Source organism: Setaria italica, chromosome III (genome assembly GCF_000263155.2).
Source record: "Setaria italica strain Yugu1 chromosome III, Setaria_italica_v2.0, whole genome shotgun sequence".
Classification (NCBI taxonomy): domain Eukaryota; kingdom Viridiplantae; phylum Streptophyta; class Magnoliopsida; order Poales; family Poaceae; genus Setaria; species Setaria italica.
Genome location: NC_028452.1, coordinates 7,537,901 through 7,564,179, shown reverse-complemented (window position 1 = coordinate 7,564,179; position 26,279 = coordinate 7,537,901). Strand labels below are relative to the sequence as shown.

The window sequence follows — 26,279 nt, the reverse complement described above, 5'->3', positions numbered from 1 at the left end:
TCCTGGGGCATATTAACCGACAACCATGGGCTTGGTACACCAAATTACGAAGGCTATAGCCACGGGTTTTATGCACTGAGTTTCGGAAGCTCCGCCAACAGGCTCGGTACATCAAATTTTGGAGGCTACGGCCACAGGTTTGGTGCACTGAGTGCTGGAGGCTCGCAGCGGCTACACCTTAAGGAGGCACAAATCCTCTGCGTGGCAACACACGCTCTCCTTATTAAAAAGGTAGAAAAGTCTCAATGACTACTTTACGCAATCATGCAGTCTTTTTGTCTCAATGCCGACTACTTATTTTAAATATCTTCTCTTAGCAGTTGTTAATCTACTTGAGCAGAATACGTCTCAATTCGTGAAAGCCTCGAATCTTCTGTCATGCCTAAACGCTAGGACGCGAGACAAAGATCTCCGTAGCAGCAGTGCAAGTACACGTACACGAGACAAAAATCTCACACGCAGTGGCAATGACTAAATAGGGACAGAGAGTCTAAACGTAATAGGCTAACTACTCGGAAAAAATATGACCGAAACAAGAGCATGACACACAACATTTACATTATATTCATCATTGAATAAATTTCAGTAGTTCCAAATTCTATAAATATGCTACATAATGTATGCATCTCTTTTTGCAGGTCAAGTTTCGGCGACGCTCTCCAAGACGCTCAGTGTACCTCTAATGGCTCTGCTAGCTCCGAGGCTCGAGGGCTAAGCGTCAATTACTACTTGGAATATCTCCAATGGCTAAGCTAGCTTCTAAGCTCAGGGGCTAAGCGCCAAATAACTACTCAACATGGATTCTATGGCTCACCTGGCGCATAGTCTCGAGGGCTGGACGCCGCAAAATTACTCAAAAGATGACTGGTGTGATGACTAAAGACCTCATATTGATTATTTAATCATTCCAAGGCTCGGGGGCTGTGTGCCTCGTGCCCATCGGCAAAAAAGTTTTTTCTCTAGGTTCAAAAGGGAAAATGATGTAAATTACAAGTTGACCCTCAGCCTGATTCTTTGATTCAACCTAAGGCTCAGGGGCTACTCCATATGGAGTGCGACCTTCGTGGCACTTCCATATAAAGATTCGAGATTGAAGGATTTCAGACCGAGTTAAATAATGTTTGAGCACATTCTAGCTGCATGGCAGTGCTCGAGTATGTTTGAAGATTCAACCCGATGAAGTGCTCGAAGAACACCAAAACTAGTCGGTGAAGCTTACAAAAGTGCTCGAAACTGTTGCATTTGACTACAAAGTACTTGGAGGCTTGTCGTACATACATCTATGGACCCACCAAAAGGTTTGGGTAGTCCTAAATACGGGGCTGGACACTGAGACATATCTGACATGGAAGCTATGGCGTAGGACAGCATAGTCTACGTGGCAAGTCAGGAACTAGTCGATGATTACGGAAAAGTACTCATAGCAATTAGCCTAGTCGAATCCAACTAGTATTCTTGTAAATATAAGTAGAGGCAGGGACCTCCTCCAAAACAATTCAATCCAATCAACACACAGGACGTAGGGTATTACGCAATCTAGTGGTTCGAACCTATCTAAATCGTGTGTCTGTAGCCCCACAAACCAAACACTACCTCGAGCACCCCCTCGGTAAGTTGCCGGGTAACACCGACAACTGGAGAGTCTTTGATTTAGTTATACTTCTACTACCTTTTTTTTCCCAGATACGATCCTATATGAAATTCGCCAACATGTAAAAGGATGGTCATGCTAGTTGCAGCCTTTTAATATATATATCTCATCAACTTGATGTAGGCATGACTCTACAACATGATCACTGCCCTTCTCAAAGTTCAATATAATAATAGCCTTTTCGTCTCAGTTGAAGCAAGTTGCTAATCATAAGACAAATTTGCATGTGAGTGCAGTTAGGGCAATTCATCAATCCAAGTTTAGTAACTGGTTGATGCTGGCAAAGTGGTGCTGGGATTTTTTTTATTCAGGCAGGAGAGCTGCTAATTATATTAATATGATTTTTTTAAACGAATCAGGCAGGAGAGCTGCCGATTATATTAAAAAGAAGATGAAGTCCAGACTGAGCAATACAATAAATGGAAGAAAAAACAACATGAGCAGCTTGAATTGGGAATCAACACATGCTCAACTCAGCTCAACTATCAGTCAGATTGGGACATCGACTAATTCACAATAACTCTGGCCGGTCGGATTGGGACATCAATACGAGCCGCACAACATCACTTCGCTCAACTCAGACATGAACAGAGTGGTAAAATAAGTACACAAGCTATACAGAGACACGAACTCCCATGTTCCAATTTTAATTACCCAAGTTGGCCATGTTCGCCGGCCTACACGATTAGTCAACTGGCTAATTACTGATTAGGCCATGTGATGTTTGGAGATGATCGCTTCACAGGTACACGTGAAGCTGCTAAATCTAAGCAAAATTTATATCTTAATTTTACATGCACCCTAGAAATTGCTGCGGGAGCTGGTGCCATGCATCAAGAAGTCTGAATTTTCAGTTTTTAAAAGTTAGCCAAACTAAGCGCTTGGTGGTGCTGCTGGTCCTAGAAGTTAAATACCACGTGCCTATAATATCAGATATGGTGGGAGCTTGAACTTGAAGATGATGTTTGTTACTGCATTACTAATAGGTGTCAAAACGAGAATGATAGCTGAATGAGAAAAAGCACAGTATAGTATATCTTTTGTGGAAGTATCACATATCATGATGTAATGACAATTAAGGTAAAGTAATTGCATGATTTGGTTAAAGCTATCCTAAAAATTAATTTCTTTGGTCCATGTTCGCTTTTGCATGTGCACACAGCCATATTTTTATACTTGCTCCTAGAACAGTGCAGCAGCATGATATTTTAACAATTAGCATGTACCTGATTGGCAGGGCCAAGACAAAACAGTGGAGGCTATGGTTCTTCCTTTATGCTTTTCTTAAGATTTTCTTCAGATGATAAGTATTTTCTCCAGATTCAGACTTAGGAGCGAGCCAGTTGGCGCGGAACGGTTGTCTACTATTTGTACTTTTGATTTAAAACAACTTTCTTGGGATTTGCTTGGATCTGCAGTCTAAAGCTTGCAGGTTCAGCATAAAAAACCCTACGCCATTATCATATGGATTGCCTAAACAATTGGCGATTGTGCATTATATTGGTATGAAGTTTGGACACAGCTCAAGTTCACAAATTGTACTCGCCTCCAACAACAGATGTACACACATCCTTACAAAACTGTCGCCATAGCAGGTACCTACTGTAGTTCATGTAATTTGGTTAGTTCAACGAAGCTACTTGTTCATGAAAGAATTTCTTATTACTACGCTGTACCTCTCACACTTAATTTGGGGGGAGATGGATGAAGACTTCTTCAAACCACAGATGGGACATTTTTTCTGGATAAAACAGTAGTGTCACTGTCAGACAACAGAAGGCTTTGTTGTGTTATGCTGAATTTAATTGTTTAAACTTAGTGCTTATACATCAGAAATTTTCTTGGCAAAAAGAAGATAATACGAGATCTTCAAGGATCAGGGCAGTGATGTCAAAACAAAATAAAGTAGATCAAAGAGGAATGGATTGGCGTTGGAGAAAATAAAATAGGAACGGCATGTGCAGATCCAACCATGCAATCGTGCAAATATTTGGTAGCAGCTCGTTGGTCACCTCAATACTTGGCCTTTTCTGAGAAACGCAAGGAGCACGTGAACGCCTTCTTCGGAATAGTAAGGGCCAAAATTCACACCACGATCGAGACCTGTATATAAGCAGGCACCGGTCGGTCAGAGAACAGTCAAGAAACATTTGGGGCTTTGGGAGGAGGAAAACAGGTTTAACACAGGAGGAAAAATCGAAAGGTGTTCTTTTGGTTGATTTTCTTTAGAAACAAATTAACCTTGAAAGATGGTATAGATTTGTTCAGACATCCCGCCATTGCTTTCTGCTGATCCGTGTTTCCTGTTCTTCTATATCTTTGTAGTGATTCGATGGATGGATTGAACCAATGGCATGCACATCCGGTAAGAACTACTAGTATCCGAGAACTGCTTATTATATGATTTCAGGTAGTGTCGACTAATTCTTGCCATGACGATGGTCGTGCCAGGATCCTGAGGACGAGCTGGCATACATGTACCAGCGGCAAGAAGAGTACGCCATGATGCAGGGCATGCAGCAGCAATATACATTGCCACCAGCAATGGCGCCGCCGCCTATAGCTGGGCCTTCCTCGTCCCGTCCTCCTCATCCTCGTCACAGCTCCACCAGTTTCCGGGGCGGCTTTGGGGTCCCGCCGGCATTGCCCAGCCTGCCGTTCGGAGAGGTGGCAGTGAAGAACGATCCAGGGCAGCCGTCGTCGTCGAGCCATCGCATCCTCTCCTTCGGCGGGCAGCTTCCTGGCACCATCGACATTTCCGGAGGAGACTGGCCGGACGGCATCGAAGCGGCGCTGCAGTTGCCGGCGCCGGAGAGGCGGAGCCGGGCGCACTTCTGGAACACGCAGAAGCAGCACGTCGTCGCCGAGCGCAAGCGGCGCGAGAAGATGCAGCAGCAGTTCGTGGCGCTGGCCACCATCGTCCCCGACCTCACCAAGGTACATGACAATGATGCCATGTCCGGTACTGCGGTTGTTCTTTCCAAACCGATTGCGTTTGGATAGTTATTTCGAATAAATTGAGAGTTGAGACTACTGAAGTATCACACGAGATGAGGCGACATACGTACGTGGAGAGAATCTCTCCAAACTTGAGAATCACCGGCGCGGATGGCCGCCGGCCGGCCGGCCGGCCGGACAGGAGGAGGAAGCGCCGCATGCCGCAGTGTGGGTTTCGCCGTAGAGCGAGCGTGAGGAGGTGCACGTGAACCGGGCAGCCGACGGTCGGCCGCGGCCACGCGGCACCCGCACGACGGCGGGCGTGGGTGGCTTGGCCCTTGGCGGCGCGGTGCGGCAGGATTATTTGGAGTTCCGAAGAGCCGGGAGCGGGTGGACGGGAGACAAAGGCATCGCCTGATCGAGACAACCCTAGGTCCAATCCAGTCAGGTACAGGCGTCCAGCGGCGATCTGCGAGACGAACTCGGGGGCCGAGATCAACCGCATCCAAAAGCGGCGTGGCACTCTGTACGCATCCACTCATTTTGTTTCTACTCCATTCGTCCATGAAGAATGCAATTGTAGTATTTTCAGACATATTAGTACTATAGTAAAATGACCTTAGTGCTCTTATTGAATCAACTAGTCCATCTAATTTAGGTGTGTTGCCTTTTCAGTATTCACAGACACATATATTTGCCGGCATGCATGTAATTAAGAATATGAAATCAAATTTGACCACTTGCCCAGTCCGATATCTAAGACAACGATCTTTGTGAGACTTATTTTGAATGCCAGAGTTGTACTCTTCATGGGACGGAGGGAATAGGTTCCATTCATGCACTCGTACGATCAAGTCCACCTTTCAGTTGTCGGTTTTATTACATTTGCCCTTACTTTTGTTGCTGCCGCTGGTCTATCGCCACCATGCTTATCGCACGATTCAAACATTCTATTTATCACTCTATTGACCGTGTATGAAATCTAGCTAACAAATTCCTTGCATGCACTACAAGTTTTGCAGTATATGTATTTCCTCCTTTATTATTTCTTATTTATCATGTAAGCAAGAGTATATATGCCTATTATTGTAGTTTGGATATTTCCTGAGAGTAAGAACTTGGGTAACAACGAAATATAAACCGACAAGCTGATCATCATCAACACAGACATATAAGAATAATGCAAAGTAAGCCATGGCTACAAACTAGTTAGAGTTAGGAAAATGTTTGGTACCTCATAGTGTTATGTTATTATGAATGTATTTATATTAAAATTAATGAACTATTCAATTGAATATTGAATAATGGACAAAAAGTGTTTTATACTCAAGGAAAATTAATAAGCATTTGCAAATATAAATCACTAGTTAAACTCATTTAATCATCTTGAACCTATGAATGATCATGCCTACAGTTTTGAAAAGAGGAGTTGAGGACTGGGGAGGGCGGGAAGGGTGTAAAGAGAACTTACTTGGGTTAAATCATAATGAGCAAAGTATATATTGAGTCCATGATGTTTCTGATAAATATTAAAACCCCAAATTTTCAGACGGACAAGATCTCTCTTCTAGGGAGCACCATTGAGTACGTCAAGCAGCTTGAGGAGAAGGTGAAGACACTGAAGGGACGAAGTGCGAGACGAAGAATGTCCAAACCCACTGTCTTCGAGAGCAAGTATCGCATATCGACTGACGGTAGTGACACCTCAGGCTCCAGTGAGAGCGCCTTCAGTGCAGGTGGGTTTAGCCCGACCGTTGAGGCAAGAATCCATGGCGATACCGTCCTGCTGAGAATATGGTGCAAGGATAGGAAAGGAGTGCTGGTGATGCTAATCTCGGAGCTTGAGAAACAAGGTCTCTCTATCATAAACACCAGTGTTCTACCATTCACAGACTCGTGCCTCAATATCACCATCACGGCAAAGGCGAGTATTCTCTCTCCTGATTAATATAATCATTAAGAGAATCATATGAATATGTGATTAATAAACTACAATCTACAGATAAATGTGTTTAATCTAGCTACGAAGGGTTTAATATATACTCCCTCCGTCGTCCCAAATTATTATTCGTTTTAGCTTTTTTAATACATAGCTTCTAATATGCATGTAGACATGCGTGTATGTCTAGGTGCATATAAAAAATTATGTATTTAGAAAAGTCAAAATGAATAGTAATTTAGGATGTTCCAAATTATTATTCGTTTTAGTTTTTTTAATACATAGCTTCTAATATGCATGTAGACATGCGTGTATGTCTAGGTGCATATAAAAAATTATGTATTTAGAAAAGTCAAAATGAATAGTAATTTAGGATGGAGGGAGTAGTAGTGTATGTTAACAGCCTAGTATGTTGGATGGCAAATAACTCTGATTCATTCTAAGAGAACTTGTCGTTTCAAAAAAAATTCTATGAGAATTTAATTAGTACAGAAGAAACTGTCCAGTCTTTGACTTTACGTGTTCATATGTTTGACCAGTTTCAATTTTTTGCAGATTGGAGAATGCTTTTCGACAACTGTTGAGCTTGTAACCAAACTGACCACGGCTCTTAGAGGTTTCAGTACTTGAGACGGGAAAGGAAAATGAGTATCAAGGAAAATGTAAATCAAGCCTTCTGTTTGCTTTGGAAGTTATTATTTTTTTTCTTGTTTTTTTCTAAAGGGTAGCCGGGGAGACTGGAGAGAGGGGATACTGAAGCACATTTGAAACGAATACCTTGTACAAATCCTCTCTCTCTGCATGCGTTGTGTTGTGTACATTCTTTCATTTGATTTCTTCCGTTCATCTTTTAAAAACAAGAACAATAGAACAGGACTGTCAGAATTCCAGGAGTACGATGTCCAAAAGCATGACAACTTACATGATTGATAAACAACAAGCACTCAGTCAAGTATAAATGCACGAGTGATAACATGATTGCATAATGCATTTCAGGAATGTTCTCTCGAGACGCATGCACTTGAGGATCGGAGCCCGTCTCCAAAAGGAGTACTTAGTAATTCGAGTGAAACCGGCCGCGACAGGCGCGTTAGTGACACACTGCGGCCGGTGGAACTCGGTGCTGGAGACTAGGAACTTTGAAACAGGGAACGGCATTCCAGCATCTTGATGTTTTTCAGTTTTTTTAGTAAAGACTCAAAACCGACCGGTGTCTGAGTTTACTGGTGCTTGCTGCTTATGATGTTCGTACTTCTTCATTCAAATTCCAATGGTGCTAATTCTCTGGCCAATTGCGCAAACTATCTAATTCCATTGGGAAAAAATGGTTTAAAACTCTTCTATCTAAAAACTCTGAAGTTGAATGTTTCGACGAATTCGACTTGCTGTTCAAGCAATTCATTTGATCGAACCTATAGATATGTATAGGGCTTTTTTTTAATGAGTTTCTGCAACTACTGAAGCTGAAGCAACAGAATAGTGGGCCTTTTGATTGCATTTTCTGTAGGAAGGCTGTGCCTCCAATTGGTTTAGCCTCTATAGCAGTGGTTGTGATGTACTATGGGGTAAAGTTTAGTCCCTGTCACATCGAATATTTAGATATTAATTAGAAATATTAAACATAAACTAATTACAAAACCAAATGCACAGACGGAGGCTAATTCGCGAGACGAATCTATTAATACTAATTAATTCATGATTAGCACATATTTACTGTAGCATCACATTGTCAAATCATGGACTAATTAGGCTTAATAGATTCGTCTCGCGAATTAGCCTCCATCTGTGCAATTGGTTTTATAATTAGCTCATGTTTAGTCCTTCTAATTAGTATCTAAACATTCGATGTGACAGGGGCTAAACTTTAGTCCGTGGAACCAAACACCGTCTACGTCCATCTCCTATGTCATATACACTAACTATGAGAATGATGACACCTTGCCATCACTGTTTGTCTGTAAAATATAAAGATAAATCACCATACCAGAAGGCATGTCAGAAATAAACGCGCAGCCATGCCTACCAACTAGGAGCGAGCTTTTTGTTAACTTGTATGTTCCGTTGGCAATTGGCATGGCTCCTTATTCGCGTTACTGCTCACTGTCTCCCAAACACAGCCTGGATTCATGCATAAGCGAGCTAAAAGTAGACTAAAAGACAAGATCATATAGAGTGGAGTACAAAGACAAACTACCTGATTAATGTAGTGAGGGAACTATACAATAGAGATAAAAGGTTTGCAATAGGGGTGGAGTATAAGTTAGTGTGGATTTGGTGCGCACATGGTGCATACACACACACACATATTAAATTCTACAGAATCAAAAATAAACCATGAGCATGCTGCATATATACATATACATACTATACATGATCACTTGAAAAGGTTCGTTCATGTCTAGCCTTACAATTCCAGAGCCCAACCTCTCGCAATTAGGTTTACAATTAATGGGTAAATGAGTTAGTTGCATCATATTCTTCTTCATCCTGAGCAATTAATAAATGACTTGAAATCATACTCCTCCTGCAGATGACTTGAAATAATACTCTCCTGTAAATGGATGGGACAGCCTCATTGACTGGAGCATCATCGATTCTGAGATTATTTCCTTCCAAAGTAATCTCCATACAAATTTATTTGGAGACCATTCCCTTGTATGACATTGACCATTACGTTTGTTTGTCCTTGCGTCATACCCTCGCCATAGTTGCCCTATATATATGTGCCTGAATCACAAGGCCCAAGGCAACGAACTAACTCATCAGCATTACACCAGTATCAACAACCAATCATGGCTACTAGCGCCGTGCTTCTGGTGGTTGCTGCCGTTGTTGCTCTCGTCGCCGGCCATGGCGCCGCCTTCGACCCCAACCCTCTCCAAGACTTCTGCGTCGCCGACACGACATCGAAAGTGCGCGTGAACGGGGTCCCGTGCAAGGACCCGGCGGCGGTGACCCCGGACGACTTCTTCTTCTCCGGCGTCGACCGCGCCGGCGCCGGCACGGCGAGCCGGCGGTACGGGTTCACGGCGCTGTCCGTGCAGATCCCGGGGCTGAACACGCTGGGCGCGTCGCACGCGCGCGTGGACGTGGCCCCCGGCGCCGTGTTCCCGCCGCACTACCACCCGCGGGCGTCGGAGACGGCGGTGGTGCTGGACGGCGCCGTCTACTTCGGCTTCGTGTCGTCGTACCCGGAGAACATGGTGTACGCCAAGGTGCTCCGGAAGGGCGACGTCTTCGCCGTGCCGCAGGGGCTCGTCCACTTCCTCTACAACAACGGCACCGAGCCCGCCGCGCTCTACGCCACGCTCAGCAGCCAGAACCCAGGCCTCGTGCTCCTCGCCGACGCGCTCTTCGCCTCGGGGCTCCCCGACGACCTGCTCGCCAAGACGTTCCTCACCGACGTGGGCACGGCACACAAGATCGGAGCAAAGTTCCGGTCTTAGAACGCCGGCAGATCGATGAAGTTTCTTCTCTAGTTTCCAACTTATCGTTCATCATGCAATTTGAAATAAACATGTGCAGGAAATGCGACAGCTTGTCGCCAAAAATAGAAATGCTGATTTTACATATGGTGTGCTGTGTGCTGTGCAGGAAATGCTGATTTTACAGCTTGTCGACAGTTTGAAATTTGAAGTAAAAAAAAAAAGAAGAAGTCGTTTTCCTTTTCTCAGTTCGACCTCGGTTACCAGCCAATCTAGTCCGTGCCATTTTTTTTTTCATTTTTGAAAGGCCCACGTGTTAAAGAAAAGGAACCGACCGAGCCAATTTACCGGTCAGCGAAAATTGACCAAACTAACAGAAAATTCAACTTGGACATGCAATTGGCAACAAACATGTGTAACAATTGCGACCGTTTGCTGCTAAGAATAGTAATGCTAATTTTACACATGGTGATCTGCTCAACGCAATTATGCTACCCTGTTGTCATCCACTTGAAATTCTGAACTTACATGACCAAATTAAACTAAAAGAAAATTCAACTTAGACATTCAGAGCTTACATGACACCGTCCCATCTCCATCATCAGTTTCAAAGTAGACTCATTTCCATTTCAGACAGCACACAAACATCTAATCCAGAGCCACCGAGCTTTCAAATAACCCGTTGATTCAAAATAATAGAAGTCATTATATGACTCTTGTGGGGCCAATCAACTTCACCATGAGATTAATGTCACTAGCTTCACCATAAGAAATGTTTTTCATACTTTCTCTCTCTATTTACAATAATATATTTTCATACTAATTAGTTTGATGTGTCATTTTGATGACCGTGTTGATATTACAAATAATAAATCAAATGGAGTACCTGACGGCATCACAGATCGACGTATCAGATTACATGCATGTTTATTTTCATTCCAGCTTGATACCAAATGATGTTAGTAACATCATGAGCAGGTGGCAGTGGCACTACTAGTGCAGAAAGGGGAATAATATTCCATTACAATTACATGTAGAACATCACCTATTCACCTGAATGAAGCTTAATTATGTACAGATACAAGAGTGAGATGAGGCTAGCTATCATACACATAATAATAAGATCTACACTGGATTCCCACGAAAAAACTGGAAGGCTGGCTGTAGCAAATCGATCAAAAATGGATGCCGTTTCGTGGAGTGCACACAAATTATTGCTTTTTCAGATTCCATATTTGATGGAAGAATGGAACACAAAAACGGAGCTGCAGAAAGTTTATTTTGTCTTCTCGATCCTGTTCATCACGTCATGGTAATACAATAGAACACACATAGGCTGCCCATATATGCAGAAAAAGAACCAGAAGATCATGTTGCCAACCTATTGGAGATACAGCAAATTAGAACAGGTTGACGTCGAAGAACAATCCTAACTGTAGCAACTAATGAAAACATGGCTCACCATTGTGTCTCTGAATTTATTTTTGAGGTATGATGTCAATATGATAAGGGGAATCTGGTAAAGGGATAAATGAAACATGTGTAAGAAAAGGTTCACGTATTAGATGGGACCACATGATGAAGTCACATTGCAAAGTAGATATCTTTTAGTACTCATAAAACAGCAGAGGATCTACCAAATAAAGAGTACCAATAAAGAAAAAAAAAAGAAATGCTGGATATTATCAACAGCATTTGGGTTGTATCCAATTACCTGCAACATGATTCCTAGGAAAGCCCAGAACTTCAGTATGCGACATGGAGCAGCAACACATAGCTGGTGTACAATTGAAAAGAAATCGTATCATAATTTGCTCAAAAGAGGCTGGACTATGAAATACTGAATGGTACAAGTATAAAGAGCAAACTTCATCCAAACAGCTTTTAAGTTCAGAACAAAATTATGTCAGGATACATTTAAAAGCAGAACAGTATATAACCAATATCTGCAGCCAAAAGGAAAATGGATAGCAAGTTTACCTCATGGAGTACAGCAGAAACAAAGAACGATATAAAAACAGCAACTTCCTGCAACAAAATAAGCACAAATGACTCTCTGAACAGCAATAATAATAACAGGACAAAAGACAAGACTTATAGGCACCTCCAACATAGCAGGTAGTCTTTTAGTAGAGACAGTAGATCCATACAAAAATCAACACATCCTTATTGCTCAATAAATTCAGATAAACCTTTTGTTACTGGAATCTTTACAGGTTTAAGACTACTTCAACTTTAGTTTCACTAATATAAGAAACTATGAACAAGCACTGATTGTTTAGGGGATCTGCAAGGCACTCATTATAATGAAGCTACGGTTTAATCTAAAGAAAACTGGAAGCAACACCAAGAAAAACATCCATGCAAATATTATTTTACCTTTGATATACCATTCCGCATGCAAGGAAAGTATATATGACGAACAATCCATTTATGCACAGGCTGCAAAAATGTGGACATTATTAGTCACAAAGATACAATAGATGGACCAACAAAGAGCATTACAGAAGAATAAATTCGTATTCATGGTATCATCCATTCATTAACTTTATTCCACCTTTGGAACTTATAATAGTTTCCCATAGCAAAAGTGACATTCAGGTTTCACGCTGGAATAAGTCCATTTTTGAGCCCCTCAACTCTTCTGGTTGTCTAATTTTGACCCACAATTCTAATGCCATTCAACTTTGACCCCAGACCACATCTTTGGCAGTTTTCAAGTGATGCAGCAGCAGTTTTCCTCCAAGTTGGCATTTTTTTACACCCAACTCTGGCATGTCGTATCAAAATCAAACAGTATTGATCGTTGTTGTTGGGATGCTAGATTTAGATGGTGCTACAGTTAAGGGTCAAAATTTGACAAATAAGAGAGTTGAGGTGACAATTGATTTCATTTTTCTCAACAATTTTCAGTGGCCGGCCATTTTATATGATTTGGCTTTTCAAATGGTTATATCTAATCTGAAAGGTGTATACCATGTTTGACAGTACATCATTGCTAAAAGTACTGTTGCTTTAAAGAAAAGAAAAGCATACCATGTTCCATTTTCTCCAATACTGATCCCATTCGAGTGCACAGGCAGCAACAGCAGCAGCAAACATCATACACAATATCAGCCGTCGTTACCTAGTTTTTCTTACACTTGAAAAAAGAAGTAATACTAGGTTACAAAACAATAGTATTTTACCTCATCAATTGTTTTTGCATTCCACCAATCTTTGTAGAATTCACGGTCACCAAATCGAAGAATCTCAGCAAGTATATTTAACCTATATAAATGTATATAAGTTCAAAACTGCAAGCATGCATACTTTTAAGGGCATAACAAATAATTTTCTTCTGGATCATGGAAGTTCCAAGCGGAAGTATGAATATAGACTGATGTTTGAATAACTATATTTTGTGATTCTCCATCGATTTGAATTTGAATTATAAATAGTATAAAATGGAATTTACCATAGATGGAAAAGGCAATAGAACATGCAAAGCCACAGATAAACGTTTGGTAATGATAGCTTCAAAACAGTCTCCACAGCATTCAATAGTCCTCCCTTCAGTGGATGTTGAGAGTTCACTACAATAGGATTTATGTACTGCAAATTTGTAGCATCAGTAAAAGATTAAGAACTGCATGAGGATATTTTACAAGACACAAAGATACCTGAATGGCTTACTTGCTCAATAATGAATCCTTGAAGACCAGTAAATATCAAGTACAGAATAATTTGACGAATCAGCCAACCTTTTCTAATATGAGTAGTTCGAGGATAGCTTGGCTGCAAGAAAAACAAAAGCAGTACATTTCTAAAAGTTACGCCTTGTCAGCTCCCCTTTGCAGCTAATTAGAAAACGCCAGTCAAAAGGCAATGAAAAAAAAATCAAATATCTGCTTCAGGTCAATATACATGATGAACATAAAATTACCTGATAACAGAGTGTTGGAGCCATCATGAAGTATATTAGACTCCCAAGAGTTGGAGGTTGTAAATTATCTATGTCAGCTGCGCTGAGTTCATTATCAACCTAACAGGAAAGGTTGCGTTAATCTCAAGCAACAACAGATAAATATGTAAAAGAACATAAGTGGTAGTAACTGAGCTTCTTATGCATGGGGCCAGGCTGGGCCTGGAAAACCCCACAGCTCCTGGCTGGAAGCCCAATATATCAGTATTCATTATTTTTTATAATAAAAATATATTATATTCTTAAGAACAATAGTTTTAAGCATGACACATACAGATATGGTCTATTTTAATTACCATTTTACTAATCCAGTTGGGCCAGCCAATGGTCCTGAATTCCTGATTCCCAGGCCCAAGCTTGGCACCGCACCGTGGGCTGGACAAGGCCAAACTACCATGAACAACTCTAAAAGTAGCAAAGTAAAAGGTAAAAGAGGAAATGAAGGAACAACCAGGGATGCGAGGCAGCAGACCATGAATTTTCTCAGGAACTGAATCAAAGTTCATTGTAAATTTTTTGAAGAGTCCATTTTACTACTCTGAACAATCCACTTTGTCCATTTGACCCCTGAACAAAATTTTGAATACTCCCCCAGACTATTTAATTTGGTCCAATCTATCCCCTATCGACATTTGTCTTTTTTGTTGCTCCGCATACAAGTCGAGTTTTTTAGTTCAACTTTTGTGAGCTGATAGGGGCATGATACCCTATGTTTGAAAATACTTTAAGAATTTTCATGCAATTTTGTATATCTTGGATTAATATGCTCCTAACCTATGAAAACAATCATGAAAATTCATAATGTACTTTTCTATTATAAGTTATGATATCCTATGTCACCCCAAAAAGTTGAACTTAAAACTCAATTGGTAATTGGAGAAACAAAAAAGACAAAACTTGTTGGGGGTAGATTGGCCCAATTGAAATAGTTTGGGGGAGTACATCAGGCCGAACATTGTTCAAGGGCAGTGGACAAAGTGGATTGTTCGGGGTAGTAAAATGGACCTTTTCCATTATTTTTTATGTTAATATACTGGTGACACATGCTACAACTCCTAGAAGAATTCCCAAACAGCAGGAGAAAAATCACTAAAGTAGGTAAAGAAATCTGTTAAATGATGCAAAATTTAATTTTAAGAACTAGTTCAATCAGGTCGAAAGGATTTTCGTCCTCTTGTTTAGAACAGCATTCCATATGTGTTTAGAAAGTTAAAGTGAAAAGAAAGGAGAAATGCCAATATCTGCCGAGTTGGATTAGACATCGCAGGTTTCAGTTTAAGAATTGGGAAGAGGTTAAGAACCTAGTGGAATCCATAGCAAGGGGAAATGCTGCAGTGAAGAAAAGCCCCAGCTTCCCCAAGGACTCTTAATCCCTCACGCAGGCAGGAATGCACGAGAGGTAGATTATGTTGCAAAAGAAAGTTTAAAGAGTTCAATCACGTCAAAAAGATTTTAATACCATCAGGTAGTATTTCAGATGTATTTAGAAAAAAGTGAAATGAGAAAAGGTGGAATTTGTCTACTTCAGTGTGGCTAACTAATCCATTAATGAAACGAGGAGCTTAGAGAAAATACAGCATAAATAAAGGAAACAGTAGAACACACGGCATACCTTCTTGCCACTTGTGATCAATTTCCTTATGTCATGGTTTGTATGTGCAAAAGATACAAGCTTCAGCCAAACAATGCAGGCAATAAACATCAACACAAAGCCTGACAAAACTGCAGAATCACACCTGAACCAAGTTACAGAATTTGATATTAAACGAAGCAGAATGAAATCATATTTGTACAAAAGATCTATTCACCAAAAGCTCCAAATGTGATGTGACTTTTCAAATAAGCTTATAATGGAGTTCCTAACGTCATTTGACTTTTCAAATAAGCTTAAGGTAGCCTCATGTGGACTAAACAGAATATTGTCACATGCATTTTCTTCTGCTTCTATGCTCCCTCTTGATAAATTCAATCATGATATCTTGATACAGAGCAAAGTGCATACTCGATAACATATTTCAAAGGTTACATATACTTACATAAGAATTACTAGCACTGGATATACAATTTCAGATGTTGTAAGAAAGATGTGAAGACTGGTAGCAACCTGAAAAAAAGCAAATGATAAATCAATGATATATAAACAAATTTAAAAGAAACTCTTTTTATCAAATGCAACGAATAGTCCATATGCAATATGGAAAAATGTATAAATTGTTAATGGAAATCTGTATATCGGAAAAGTAAGGTTTATAGCTAGTATGTATCTGCTTACAGCATCAGTAATAAGATTGCGGAATGCCAGCGTTTCAACTGCAAATGCACCAAGGGGGAAAGCAGGTAGACTAAGGCTGAAAAAATAAAAGATTGAAAAGATGATAAGTTTCAGAGCTAACAAGCCATCGAAGAAGTGGACTCTAGAGAAGTATTGACTAGTACCAACACATTAGCAGCGGCCAGTCTCGCAATGATGTAGTATTAAACCAAAATCCAGATCTTATCAATAAGCCATACTGCAGATAGCATCAGAAAAGGACAGCTCAAATAATTATAAATATGTAGTGTGTGATGGAAAAGACCGAGAGCCACTTGCTCAATGAAAGAAAGTCTGATAAGAACCTTCATTAAGTTCTCGATAATGAGCCTGCTGTTCACAGCAACCAAAACAACGATACACAGGTTGAAAAGGCCTGCATGACTCTGTTAGAAACAACAAAAAAGAAGTATTAGTTAACAGACATCTGATTAAATGGATACAAAAAAAGGAAGCAAAAATTAGAGGAAAAAGGAGAAGAATAGACTCATTCATTATGACTTTAGCATGTGAGCTGAAGCACACATGTACTGCATCTATGACAAAAATGGTGGGGGTGCATAGGATGTCTCTAAAGGGGTCACGTCATTTGACCTCACAGCACCTAACCACCAGTACCCAACTAATAAAGTTCCTTTTTCCACATTACTCGAGACACACCATGCCACTAATTAACTACGTCGTCAAATGACGTATAAAACGAAATGAACTGCTGGGAGCTTCAAACAGGTAATAATTCCACGAGCCAATTAACAATAGCGCCATGTATGCTTCGTGATTCTCACATGCACCTGCATCACGAAATGCTTACCTTCCCCTCCCAGATTCCCACCACAAAGGCGACACCTTTATCGCACATGCACTTGGAAGCTCCCCAATTATGGTTACCACACAGCAGGCGAAAGTCGTAACTGATGAAATCGACTGATAAAGCATGGTAAGACAGTTAAATCGGCCGCGCAGCTGACATTTCGACGAACAGCTCGCGCGGCACTGAAATGGGAGGCGCTGCTCTCACCTGCTTGAAGATGGCGTCGGAGCTGAGGGGGCTCTCCTTGACCTTCCGGTGGACCGGCGCGGCAGCGCGGAAGGTGAAAGCTGAGAAGTCCAGGGCCCCTCCCCCGGCGCCGCCGCTACCGCCCCGCTCGCCGCCGGCGGACGAGGCGTCCTCGCTGCTGTCGCGGCGGCGCGACGAGGAGGAGGGTTCGCCGGCGCCCGACTCGTCCCCGGAGTCGGCCGCGAAGCTGGCGCGCGCGACCGCCGAGGCGCCGGACTTCAGCCGGCGGCGCAGCGCGGCCGCGAAGCCCTCGACGGCGCCCCCGCTCCCGCGGGCCGGGCGCGGTGGGCGGCGGTGGACGACCGGCGCCGCATCGTCGGAGTCTGCCATTGGAGGCGGCAGGGCTTGGCTGCTCTCTGCCCGCTTCTTCTCCGTGCGCGTGTTGGGCTCTCGATTCGGTGGAGACGATTGGGCTCTCGATTCGGTGGAGACGACTAGACGAGGAGGCGAAGCGGTGGTGGCGAGTGGCGATTGGGTCCTATGACGTATCAGCGAGGACAGCTTTGGTTTACACGTCGGGCCGGGAGGAAGGTGGCGTGGGGCCCACGTGTCCGTGTGCCCGGGAATATTCATCAGCGGCAAGATCCGTTCCGTTCATGGTTGGCGGGCGGGGTCAGGACGTCAGATAGCTTAGGGAAAGAGAAGAATGTGAGCATTCAAATACTTCGAAGAACAAATCCGAAATTGCAGTCCCTGGTCTCTTGCGATTTGCGAACAAGAACTCCTTAACATTTGTTTTTCTTTTCAAAACAGTACGTGCGAACGAATCCATACGCGCAGGCACACCGAGTACCGGCACACCCACGACCCTCCCGTCCCTCTGCATCTGCTCCCTTTTATCTTTTTTCGACGCTGCCAGCGCTCGGAAGTTCGGAAATTTTTTATTGCACATTCCGGCGAAACATTAAAAATTATCTAATGTAACACTAACGGTCAGCGGTTACTTAATTACTACATGAAAAATAATGTGTAAAAATAGCTACGACGTTTGATTCTAGGGTAGAAAATTCCTGTCGCAACATGAACACTATATTCCATGCAACAATAATTGCAATATCGGTGCTTAACTATTACAACCTATGTCCTGTGGCGGAGGGAGGGGAGGCACGGGGCCTGGCACCCCCTTACACTCTACTCCTCCCATTCATTCCATTAATTATTTTTGAGGCCCATTCAAACGTTCTCTTAGGCCATTCAAATTGACACCGATGGGCAGTCGTGACCCTCCATTTGACACTTCGACTTCGACTATTCGTCTTCCACCGCCGCCACTGGGAGACCGGACCGCCGTGGCCACGCCGCCACCGGTCGCCGCTGTCCAAAATTGACACCGTCGTAGCCCGCAGGTAATCCATAATCATAAATCATCTAGTGATATTCTCTTATCTAATTAACAGTCACTAGTGATTCTAAATTTCCCTTTCTAATTTCAGACAATATGAAGAAGAGAAAGACCAACAATAGCTTTTTTAAGCCGATTGGTTCAAGTGCTAATTGTATTGAAGCCATTGCAAGCCGAGGCGGTCATAGTAACGTGGAAGTGGAAGCTCCTAATTTGGAAGGGGAAACTCATAATGATCATGTACAAAATCCTAATAATCAGAGTAATGTTGCTGCTATCGCTGAACCAATCGAAGCCGCGGTTGCCGAGTATCCACCAGTTGTAGCTACTAGATTTGAGAGAGACCCTGGTAAATATGTTCAAATATTAGAACTGCCAGCTGATCAACAAGATGAAGCTCAGAGATTTTATATTTCAAAGGATTCATATCAACCTGTCTAGGCAGAGTACCCACTCAGTGAATTAGCTCATCGTCGTCGATTTCAGAGTAACTGGTTCAAGCAATTTACTTGGCTAGAATATTCACCTCATACAACAAATTGTGCTTACTGTCTGCCATGTTTTTTATTTTCCAAGAAGCCAATTGGGAAAGTTGGATCAGATGCATTCATAGTAAAGGGGTTTTAGAACTGGAAGAAAGTTAATTACGGAAATGAATGTTCTTTTCTAAAACACATGGGAGATGCGCCCACAATTATTAAGCTCGGTGTTTTAATAATCTTAAGAACACAATGGCTCAAATTGACAATGTGATTGTTAAGAAAAAGAGATAATGGTTGCAAAACGAAGACGAAGGCTTGCGACTATGATTGATTGCATTAGGTAATAAGATCAATTTCTTATGTCTTTCTGCAGTATTTAAATTTAACTTGCTTCCTTTATGTACTTATAGGTGGTTGACATTGCAAGGTTATCCCTTTAGAGGCCATGATGAATCACCAGGTTCCTTAAATAGGGGTAATTTTCTTGAAATGCTCAAGCTTTTGGCTTCCTATAACAAGGAGGTTAATGAGGTTGTGTTGAAAAATGCTCCCAAAAATGCAAAATACACTTCACCTGATGTCCAAAAGGAAATTCTAAGCATACTTGCTCGAAAAGTGCGGAAATCAATTAGAGAAGAAAATTGGCAATAGCAAATTTTGCATAATGGTTGATGAAGGTCGAGATGAGTCCAAAAAGAGCAAATGGCGATAGTGCTGCGATTTGTCAACAAGGAAGGCCTTATAAAGGAGCGTTTCCTTGATCTGATCCATGTTAGTGATACTAGAGCTTTGACACTTAAAGAGTCAATTTGTGTTGTCCTCTCAGCTAATGGCCTAAGCACACAAGATATAAGAGGTCAAGGTTACGATGGGGTCAGTAACATGAGAGAGGAGTGGAATGGATTGAAAGCTCTAATTCTCAATGAGTGCCCATATGCATATTATATTCATTGCATGGCTCATCAGCTTCAGTTGGTCCTTGTAGCAGCATCGAGGGAGGTACATGAGGTACACAATTTTTTTTCAGCATGCAAATTTCATCATAAATGTTGTTAGTGATTTTCCTAAGCACAATGATGAGTTGCTAGCAAATCAAGAAGAGGAAATTGCCCGTGAAATTGAATTGGGAGAGCTCGACACAGGTAGAGGGGCAAATCAGATTTTCTCCTTACAAAGGCCAGGGGACACTAGATGGAGTTCCAACTATAGGTCTATTCTAAGCTTAAAAAAGATGTTTGGTACTACAGTTTCAGTCCTACGCAACATTGCTAATGATCATTCAGTTTTGAAGTATTCTCGGGGATATGCCAGTGGTGCCTTACGAATCATTTTCACAGTTGATTTTGTGTTTATTCTAATCCTAATGGAAAAGATTATGAAGATCACTGATATGTTGTGCCAGACACTCCAAAAGAAGAGCATTGATATCTTAAATGCGGTGGATTCTGTTTCTACCACAAAAGTGTTGCTTGGTGAGTTGCGAAATAATGGCTGGGAACCTCTTCTTGAGGAGGTCAAATTGTTTTGTGGAAAGTACGAGATTGATATTCCGGATCTAAGTAAGAAGTATGTTTTCCCCCAAATTATTTGAGTATGAAAGCTACATCATATTTATTCTTTTGTAAAATTGTACTTGTTCATCAATCAATCCATATCTTCCCATTTGTAGGTATGTTGATGCGACTAAATCTTGAAACAAGAGTGACAACACCACAGCCTTTCACCATTACAAAGTAGATGTGTTTAATGTTGCAATTGATCAACAACTAGCAGAGTTAGAAGATCGATTCAGTTCTAAGTGACAGAGCTTTTGTCCCTTTGTGCTTCTTTGGATCCTATGAGAAGAAAATATATGCACTCTGGTGGAAAAAATATTATCCTGCTGACTTGTCAAGTCAAGAAAGAGCTCAATTGGAGTATCAACTGCCACATTTTCAAATTGATGTATGCAACCATCTAGAACTAAAGGAATTATCAACATTTGTTGATCTAACAAGTGGACTATTTAAAACAGGTAAATATTCATCTTATCCTATGGTGGACAAGTTATTAAGATTAGTATTAACTCTTCCAGTATCAACTGCAACCACCGAAAGATGCTTTTCAGCTATGAAACTTGCGAAGACACGTCTCAGATGTACAATGGGAGATAGATTTCTGCGAGATTGTTTGGTAATTTATATTGAGAAGGAATTGGCTGCATCAATTATTATGTTCAGTACTGATGATATTATTACAACGTACGATCTTGCTGCTAGTCGAAGAGCTAAATTTAAGTTGATAGATATGTAATTTTATTTTGGTTAAGACTTGTGAAATATGTTATTATTATATGTGACTAAAACCAGCTCACATGACTATCAGTTCTACTTTGCTTTGTCCATTGCCCCCTACATCAAATCCTGGCTCCACCCCAGCCTATGTCGAGCCGTCAGATTTTTCTAAGATTCCCTGCAGCATTACCATATATTTTTCTTTTCTCATTCTTATTTATTTTTCTCTTATAGAATAGAAACTTTTAAATAAGTTCTCGGTGAAAACTTGTTCTAAACCTTCCACAAAACTTGTATTAGGGTGCTTTAGTAAGTATTCTAAAACTTTGTTGAAAATTTTATGTTGTTTCCTAGAGAACTTGTTTAAGGAGATCTTCATGAGAAGTTATCAAAAAAATTGTCTGTATAAGTTGTGTGCTAATAAGTTTTCTACAAAAGTTTACTGTACAACTTTGTGTTTTCAAATGTTCTTCAAAGAACTTTGTTTCAAGAGATCTTTATAAGATATTATCCAATACAAGTTTTCCTTAATTTTTAAAAATTTATATGAAAAACTCTCCTAGAAAAGGTTACCATGAAAGTTGTCATGAGAAGTTATCCTAAAGAGGTATCCAAAGAAGGTATAAGTAAAATTGTGTATATAAGTTAATTATAACTTTCTAAAAACCATAAAGAATAAAATTTGCATGAAAAGAAATTTGAAGAATTGTCGGAGAACAATCATGCACGAAGACTAATTTTTGGCTACAATTTTAAATTTTGGTCAATTTTTCACTAAAATTTCATTAGTTATTCATTAAGGTTAATTTGATTTGGAACTCCAGACTAAATCCGACCTGACGAGCAATACATGCATGACCATTTATTGGTCACTACATGTAGGACCGATTTTTGATGGAAATTTTGAACTTTGCTCCAAATCCCAATATGAAGTGACAAGTTTTAAAGGTGTGAGATTAGTATATATTCCCTTTAATTGGTCTAGTCCTTGAAAGTTCCCTTTTGAGGGATAAGGGTACCCACGGGTCCCCACCGACCAGGATACTGGTTGGCCTAACAAGTAGGCCCGTCTGACCATACCATGCGGGTCAAGGTATGAAGATACGTGGAACACAAGTTCGGAGGCCGGCTGAACGGATTCTGCTCGAATATCATGGGATACTTGTTGTAAACCGACTTAGATTGCTTTCCATGTAATAACCAACTAGAATTAGATCCTATCCGACTTGTAATTCTAGGTCGTCAACCTATATAAGGCGGCCAGGGACACCCCCGAGGGCAACTCGACTCATCCCACCTCAAGTTAACTCTTCGCATCTGCAATCAGCAATACAATCCACCAGACCACAGGATGTAGGGTATTACTTTCTAGAGGTCTGAACCTGTTTAAACCTTACATCTCTGTGTTACCATTCAAGTTTTTGATCTTAAGATCTCCCCCACCTACAAATCTACCACCTGGGTAATCCCCTGGTGGACTGACGGTCATCAAATTCAACAGTTGGCACGCCAGGTAGGGGTGATGATGAGATTCTCCCTAGCGAGCTCGATGGCATCCTGCCCCAGTGTCATCTTCCCCGAGAGTATGAAGTACTTCCTGCCAACCTGATCCAGTTCCGCTTTGGGAGCATTCCGCTTTGGGAGTATGCCGGTGGACTCCGACTCCGCCGCCTCCATCGTCGACTTAGTCTCCACTGCCAGCTCTGCATCCATTGGATCTACATCGACAGAGCAAGGCCTTCACTGAGGATCATCATGCCACTTACCCAGCAGGTCGGCGATCTCTCTCTCTCAGAGAGGATCTCGCGCATCCTCGCGACAACCCGCCCACCCACACCCTCCGATCTAATCGCGGGGCTAGATCGCATCAGTATCACCATTACTGAGTGTATAAACCTCTGCGAGGCAGCACTACATCCCGGAAGGTCAGCGCAGGGCTCTCCCCGCGCCCCTTTTAGCATTAAGAACTCGGCTCCCGTGTTTTCCAAAAAACTCGTGCATTCTTTCCAGATCTAATCTGACGACCTTGCTTTGCTCGACTCTAGGAAGGGGAAGCAGAAAAGAGTCGGCAGGTCGACATCGACAGCCTAGAAGAGCATCGTGTGGCAGTCCTCATCCAGCATGCGCGGCATGAGCAACAGATTTAACGTTACCACGACAGGAACGTCCATGAACGCTCATTCAATGTCAGCAACCTAGTGCTCCGCCGGATCCAATCCACCAAGGACATGCACAAGCTGTCGGCCCCATGGGAGGGGCCCTTCATCATTAAAGAAGTCATCCAGCTCGGCACTTATCGGCTGCAGTGGGCGGACGGCTCAGGCGTCCCTAACCCATGGAACATTCAACACCTGTGACGCTTCTACCCTTAGAACATTCAAGCTATGTACTCTTTATACCCTTTACACTGAATAAATAAAACCTCAGAGGTTCTTTGCGTACCTACTACCTTCTTGCTTTCTTACCCGAGCTCTTACTAATGCTCGGGGGCTGTCCGACCTGATCGACAGACCACACCCTCGCCTATACGCTCGGGGGCTTCCCCCGCTACGCGCCGACCCCTCTGGGTCCCAACATTTCTCCTACCCCTCTCAAGGTTTTGCGACTAACTCACATGCGAAACCTAGACAACCTTACGTTCACCTCCTCTACAAGCTCGAGATCCACTCTCAGTAAAGTGCTGGCCAGGCAAGGCTAGGTGCTTAGCGGCTACAGGCCGACCACACGGTGTCCTGTCAAACATACCAAGGGAGGGAAGAAGTTTTCCTTTACATAAGTTAATTGACTAGTTTTTTTATCTCATGACAAAGATTGATACACATCATAGTTTTTTCTATTACAGGTCCAACTTCTTGACTACCTCCTCCGCAGCCTGTTGATACTAGTCAGCCAACTCCGGAAGACTATCAAGATCGAAGCCTTTGGCTACCCCACTCCGACGCGTCCCACCACCACTCGAGGGAAATGTATCTTGAGAAGCGCAATGACGTTCTTCAAGCACTAGGGATTCATTTCTTTTTTGGCTGTCCTCCCAAATTAAGTTGGCGATGCCTAGGGATAATGTGTGGATGCTTCATTTGGAGAGGCAAGTTAAAGAGTCGGAGAGGTAAAGAGAGGAATTCGTTGGATGATGCACAGTCCCTTAATGAACTCTTACGAATCCTGAATCCACCGGACCACCACTATGCCTACCCATATATGTACAGGGCACATTCTTTTCTTTTCAAAAAAAATAACGAGGAGTTCATTTCACTGTACATCGCGCTCTCTCCCTTCCCGCCAAGTTCAAAGCCACCATTTGCATTGGCAGCCGCAGCCGCAGCACACGCAGCAGCGAGGCCACCACGACGTCGTCGGCGACGGCCAACAGCACCCTAACTCGCACCACCCCGCTGCTGGGGCCTTCTTTGCCGACGCCGGAACCTTCTCCTCCTCCATGGCAACCTCAAGCCTGCAAAACCATTCAGACCTTCGCACGTCAGGATCGAGGATGACGACGTCAGGATCGAGCAAACCATCCAGCAAACGATGGGGGTCAGTTCAGTCACGTACGTCGAGACGACGACGGCGTGCTTGCCCTCGGTGGTGGAGACGCTCTCGGTGGCGGCGAACCTGACGGACTTCCTGGTCTTGCCGCCGCTGCCGCTGCACCTGGCGCAGTCGTGCCTGACGCAGAGCCCCCCCGAGCGCACCGACGACTCCGAATGCTTTAGGGCCGCTTCGCCGCCCATGGGAGGGAAGTGGGGGAACCCCGCGGCGTCGTAGTACATGTCGGCGTAGAACGCGGTGAGGTCGCTGGAGTTGCTGAGCTGGATGCTGAAGAGCGACTCGTTGGAGGTGGCGCTCCAGTCGGCGGGGGTCGTCGACCGCGTCCGGAAGATGGACGACGGGAGCCGCTTGGGGTCGTACGCGGCTCCGGCGCCCTCGGGCCTCTGCTGCTGCCCCGGCGGCACCATCGTCTGGACCGTGGGCGGCGCCCGCGTCGTCGGCTCGAAGTCCAGGTAGTCGCCGGAGCCGCCGCCGGCGAGGTCGGACGCCTCGATGTGGAAGAAGCTCTCGTAGGACGAGGAGGAGGAGAAGGACGAGAGGTCGGGCACCGCGAAGGGGATGCTCTCGGACGACAGCTTGTTGGACGCCGGCAGGTAATTGGTGGACGAGGACGAGGTGGAGCGCGCCGGCGACGCGGCGGGCGACGGGAAGGAGGTGGAGGCGGAGAGCCTGCGCTCGTGGCGCGCGACGGCGGCGGGCTCCTCGCGGTCACAGGCGCAGGTGCAGGACGCCTGCCTCCTCAGCTCGCCCGCCGCCGCCGCCTCGGGCGTGGCGCCGGAGCCGGAGCCCGCCTGATCCGGCGGGGGCGCCATCGGCACGAGCGGTCCGTGGTCACGGTCGTCGTGCCCGGTCCCCGTTCGCCGCCGCGCCCGCTCTCCGGATCAGACCCGCAGAACGCGGCGAGGACGCCACGGATCTGCGCGCGGCTCAAGGTGAATCAATCTTGATCGGGGAATGTTACAAAAGATACAAGATTGTTCAAGCAGCAACATGTTCGATCGGATCATCCTACCTGCGGAGAAGAGAGCGGGCTTGGACATGGAGGAGCAGGGGCGATTGGCCGGAGCTCGCGGCGGGCGAGAAACGGAGCTCCGACAAGGAGGAACTGTCGTGGGTGGGCTCGGTTTTATACGCGTCCATGAGAGGACGGGGCTGGCGGACGCGGCCGTTGATCGCCGGCCGTTTCGGCTGGAACAAAGAAGCTACTTTTGGCTGGACCGAGCGCAGGCAGGCGTCAAAATTAACCGACGAACACAAGCCATGGCATGGCACGCACTCGCGATCGACACCCTGGACTCACCGGCCGATCGACCTCGCTTCATGCTGCCCAAAATAAGACTCTTGGCCGG

The 26,279-nt window shown here is 43.5% G+C and overlaps 4 protein-coding genes across 4 annotated transcripts; 2 read left to right on the top strand and 2 right to left on the bottom strand.

Moving 5' to 3' along the window:
- The first annotated feature begins 3,494 nt into the window (after positions 1-3,494).
- LOC101759450 (transcription factor bHLH19) lies at positions 3,495-7,798 on the top strand. The gene is made up of 5 exons (XM_004963469.3): positions 3,495-3,854; positions 3,977-4,016; positions 4,103-4,588; positions 6,138-6,512; positions 7,083-7,798. Exons 2-5 carry the CDS (start codon positions 3,984-3,986, stop codon positions 7,155-7,157), a joined length of 969 nt encoding a protein of 322 aa, XP_004963526.1. The 5' UTR covers positions 3,495-3,854; positions 3,977-3,983; the 3' UTR covers positions 7,158-7,798.
- Positions 7,799-9,258: 1,460 nt separating this feature from the next.
- LOC101759844 (germin-like protein 5-1) lies at positions 9,259-10,200 on the top strand. Its single transcript, XM_004960859.2, has one exon. The coding sequence runs from the start codon at positions 9,320-9,322 to the stop codon at positions 9,971-9,973; it is 654 nt and encodes a 217-aa protein (XP_004960916.1). The 5' UTR covers positions 9,259-9,319; the 3' UTR covers positions 9,974-10,200.
- Positions 10,201-10,843: 643 nt separating this feature from the next.
- LOC101759157 (diacylglycerol O-acyltransferase 1-1) lies at positions 10,844-17,747 on the bottom strand. The gene is made up of 16 exons (XM_004960857.4): positions 17,246-17,747; positions 16,533-16,613; positions 16,353-16,426; positions 16,189-16,264; positions 15,953-16,020; positions 15,529-15,652; positions 13,878-13,976; positions 13,628-13,729; positions 13,410-13,546; positions 13,141-13,222; positions 12,989-13,009; positions 12,332-12,394; positions 11,933-11,980; positions 11,667-11,729; positions 11,415-11,468; positions 10,844-11,333 (listed from the first exon to the last, which is right to left on the bottom strand). The coding sequence occupies exons 1-16, from the start codon at positions 17,612-17,614 to the stop codon at positions 11,229-11,231; spliced, it is 1,566 nt and encodes a 521-aa protein (XP_004960914.1). The 5' UTR covers positions 17,615-17,747; the 3' UTR covers positions 10,844-11,228.
- Positions 17,748-24,666: 6,919 nt separating this feature from the next.
- LOC111256723 lies at positions 24,667-25,742 on the bottom strand. The gene is made up of 3 exons (XM_022825201.1): positions 25,722-25,742; positions 24,934-25,628; positions 24,667-24,832 (listed from the first exon to the last, which is right to left on the bottom strand). The coding sequence occupies exons 1-3, from the start codon at positions 25,740-25,742 to the stop codon at positions 24,667-24,669; spliced, it is 882 nt and encodes a 293-aa protein (XP_022680936.1).
- Positions 25,743-26,279: the final 537 nt, after the last annotated feature.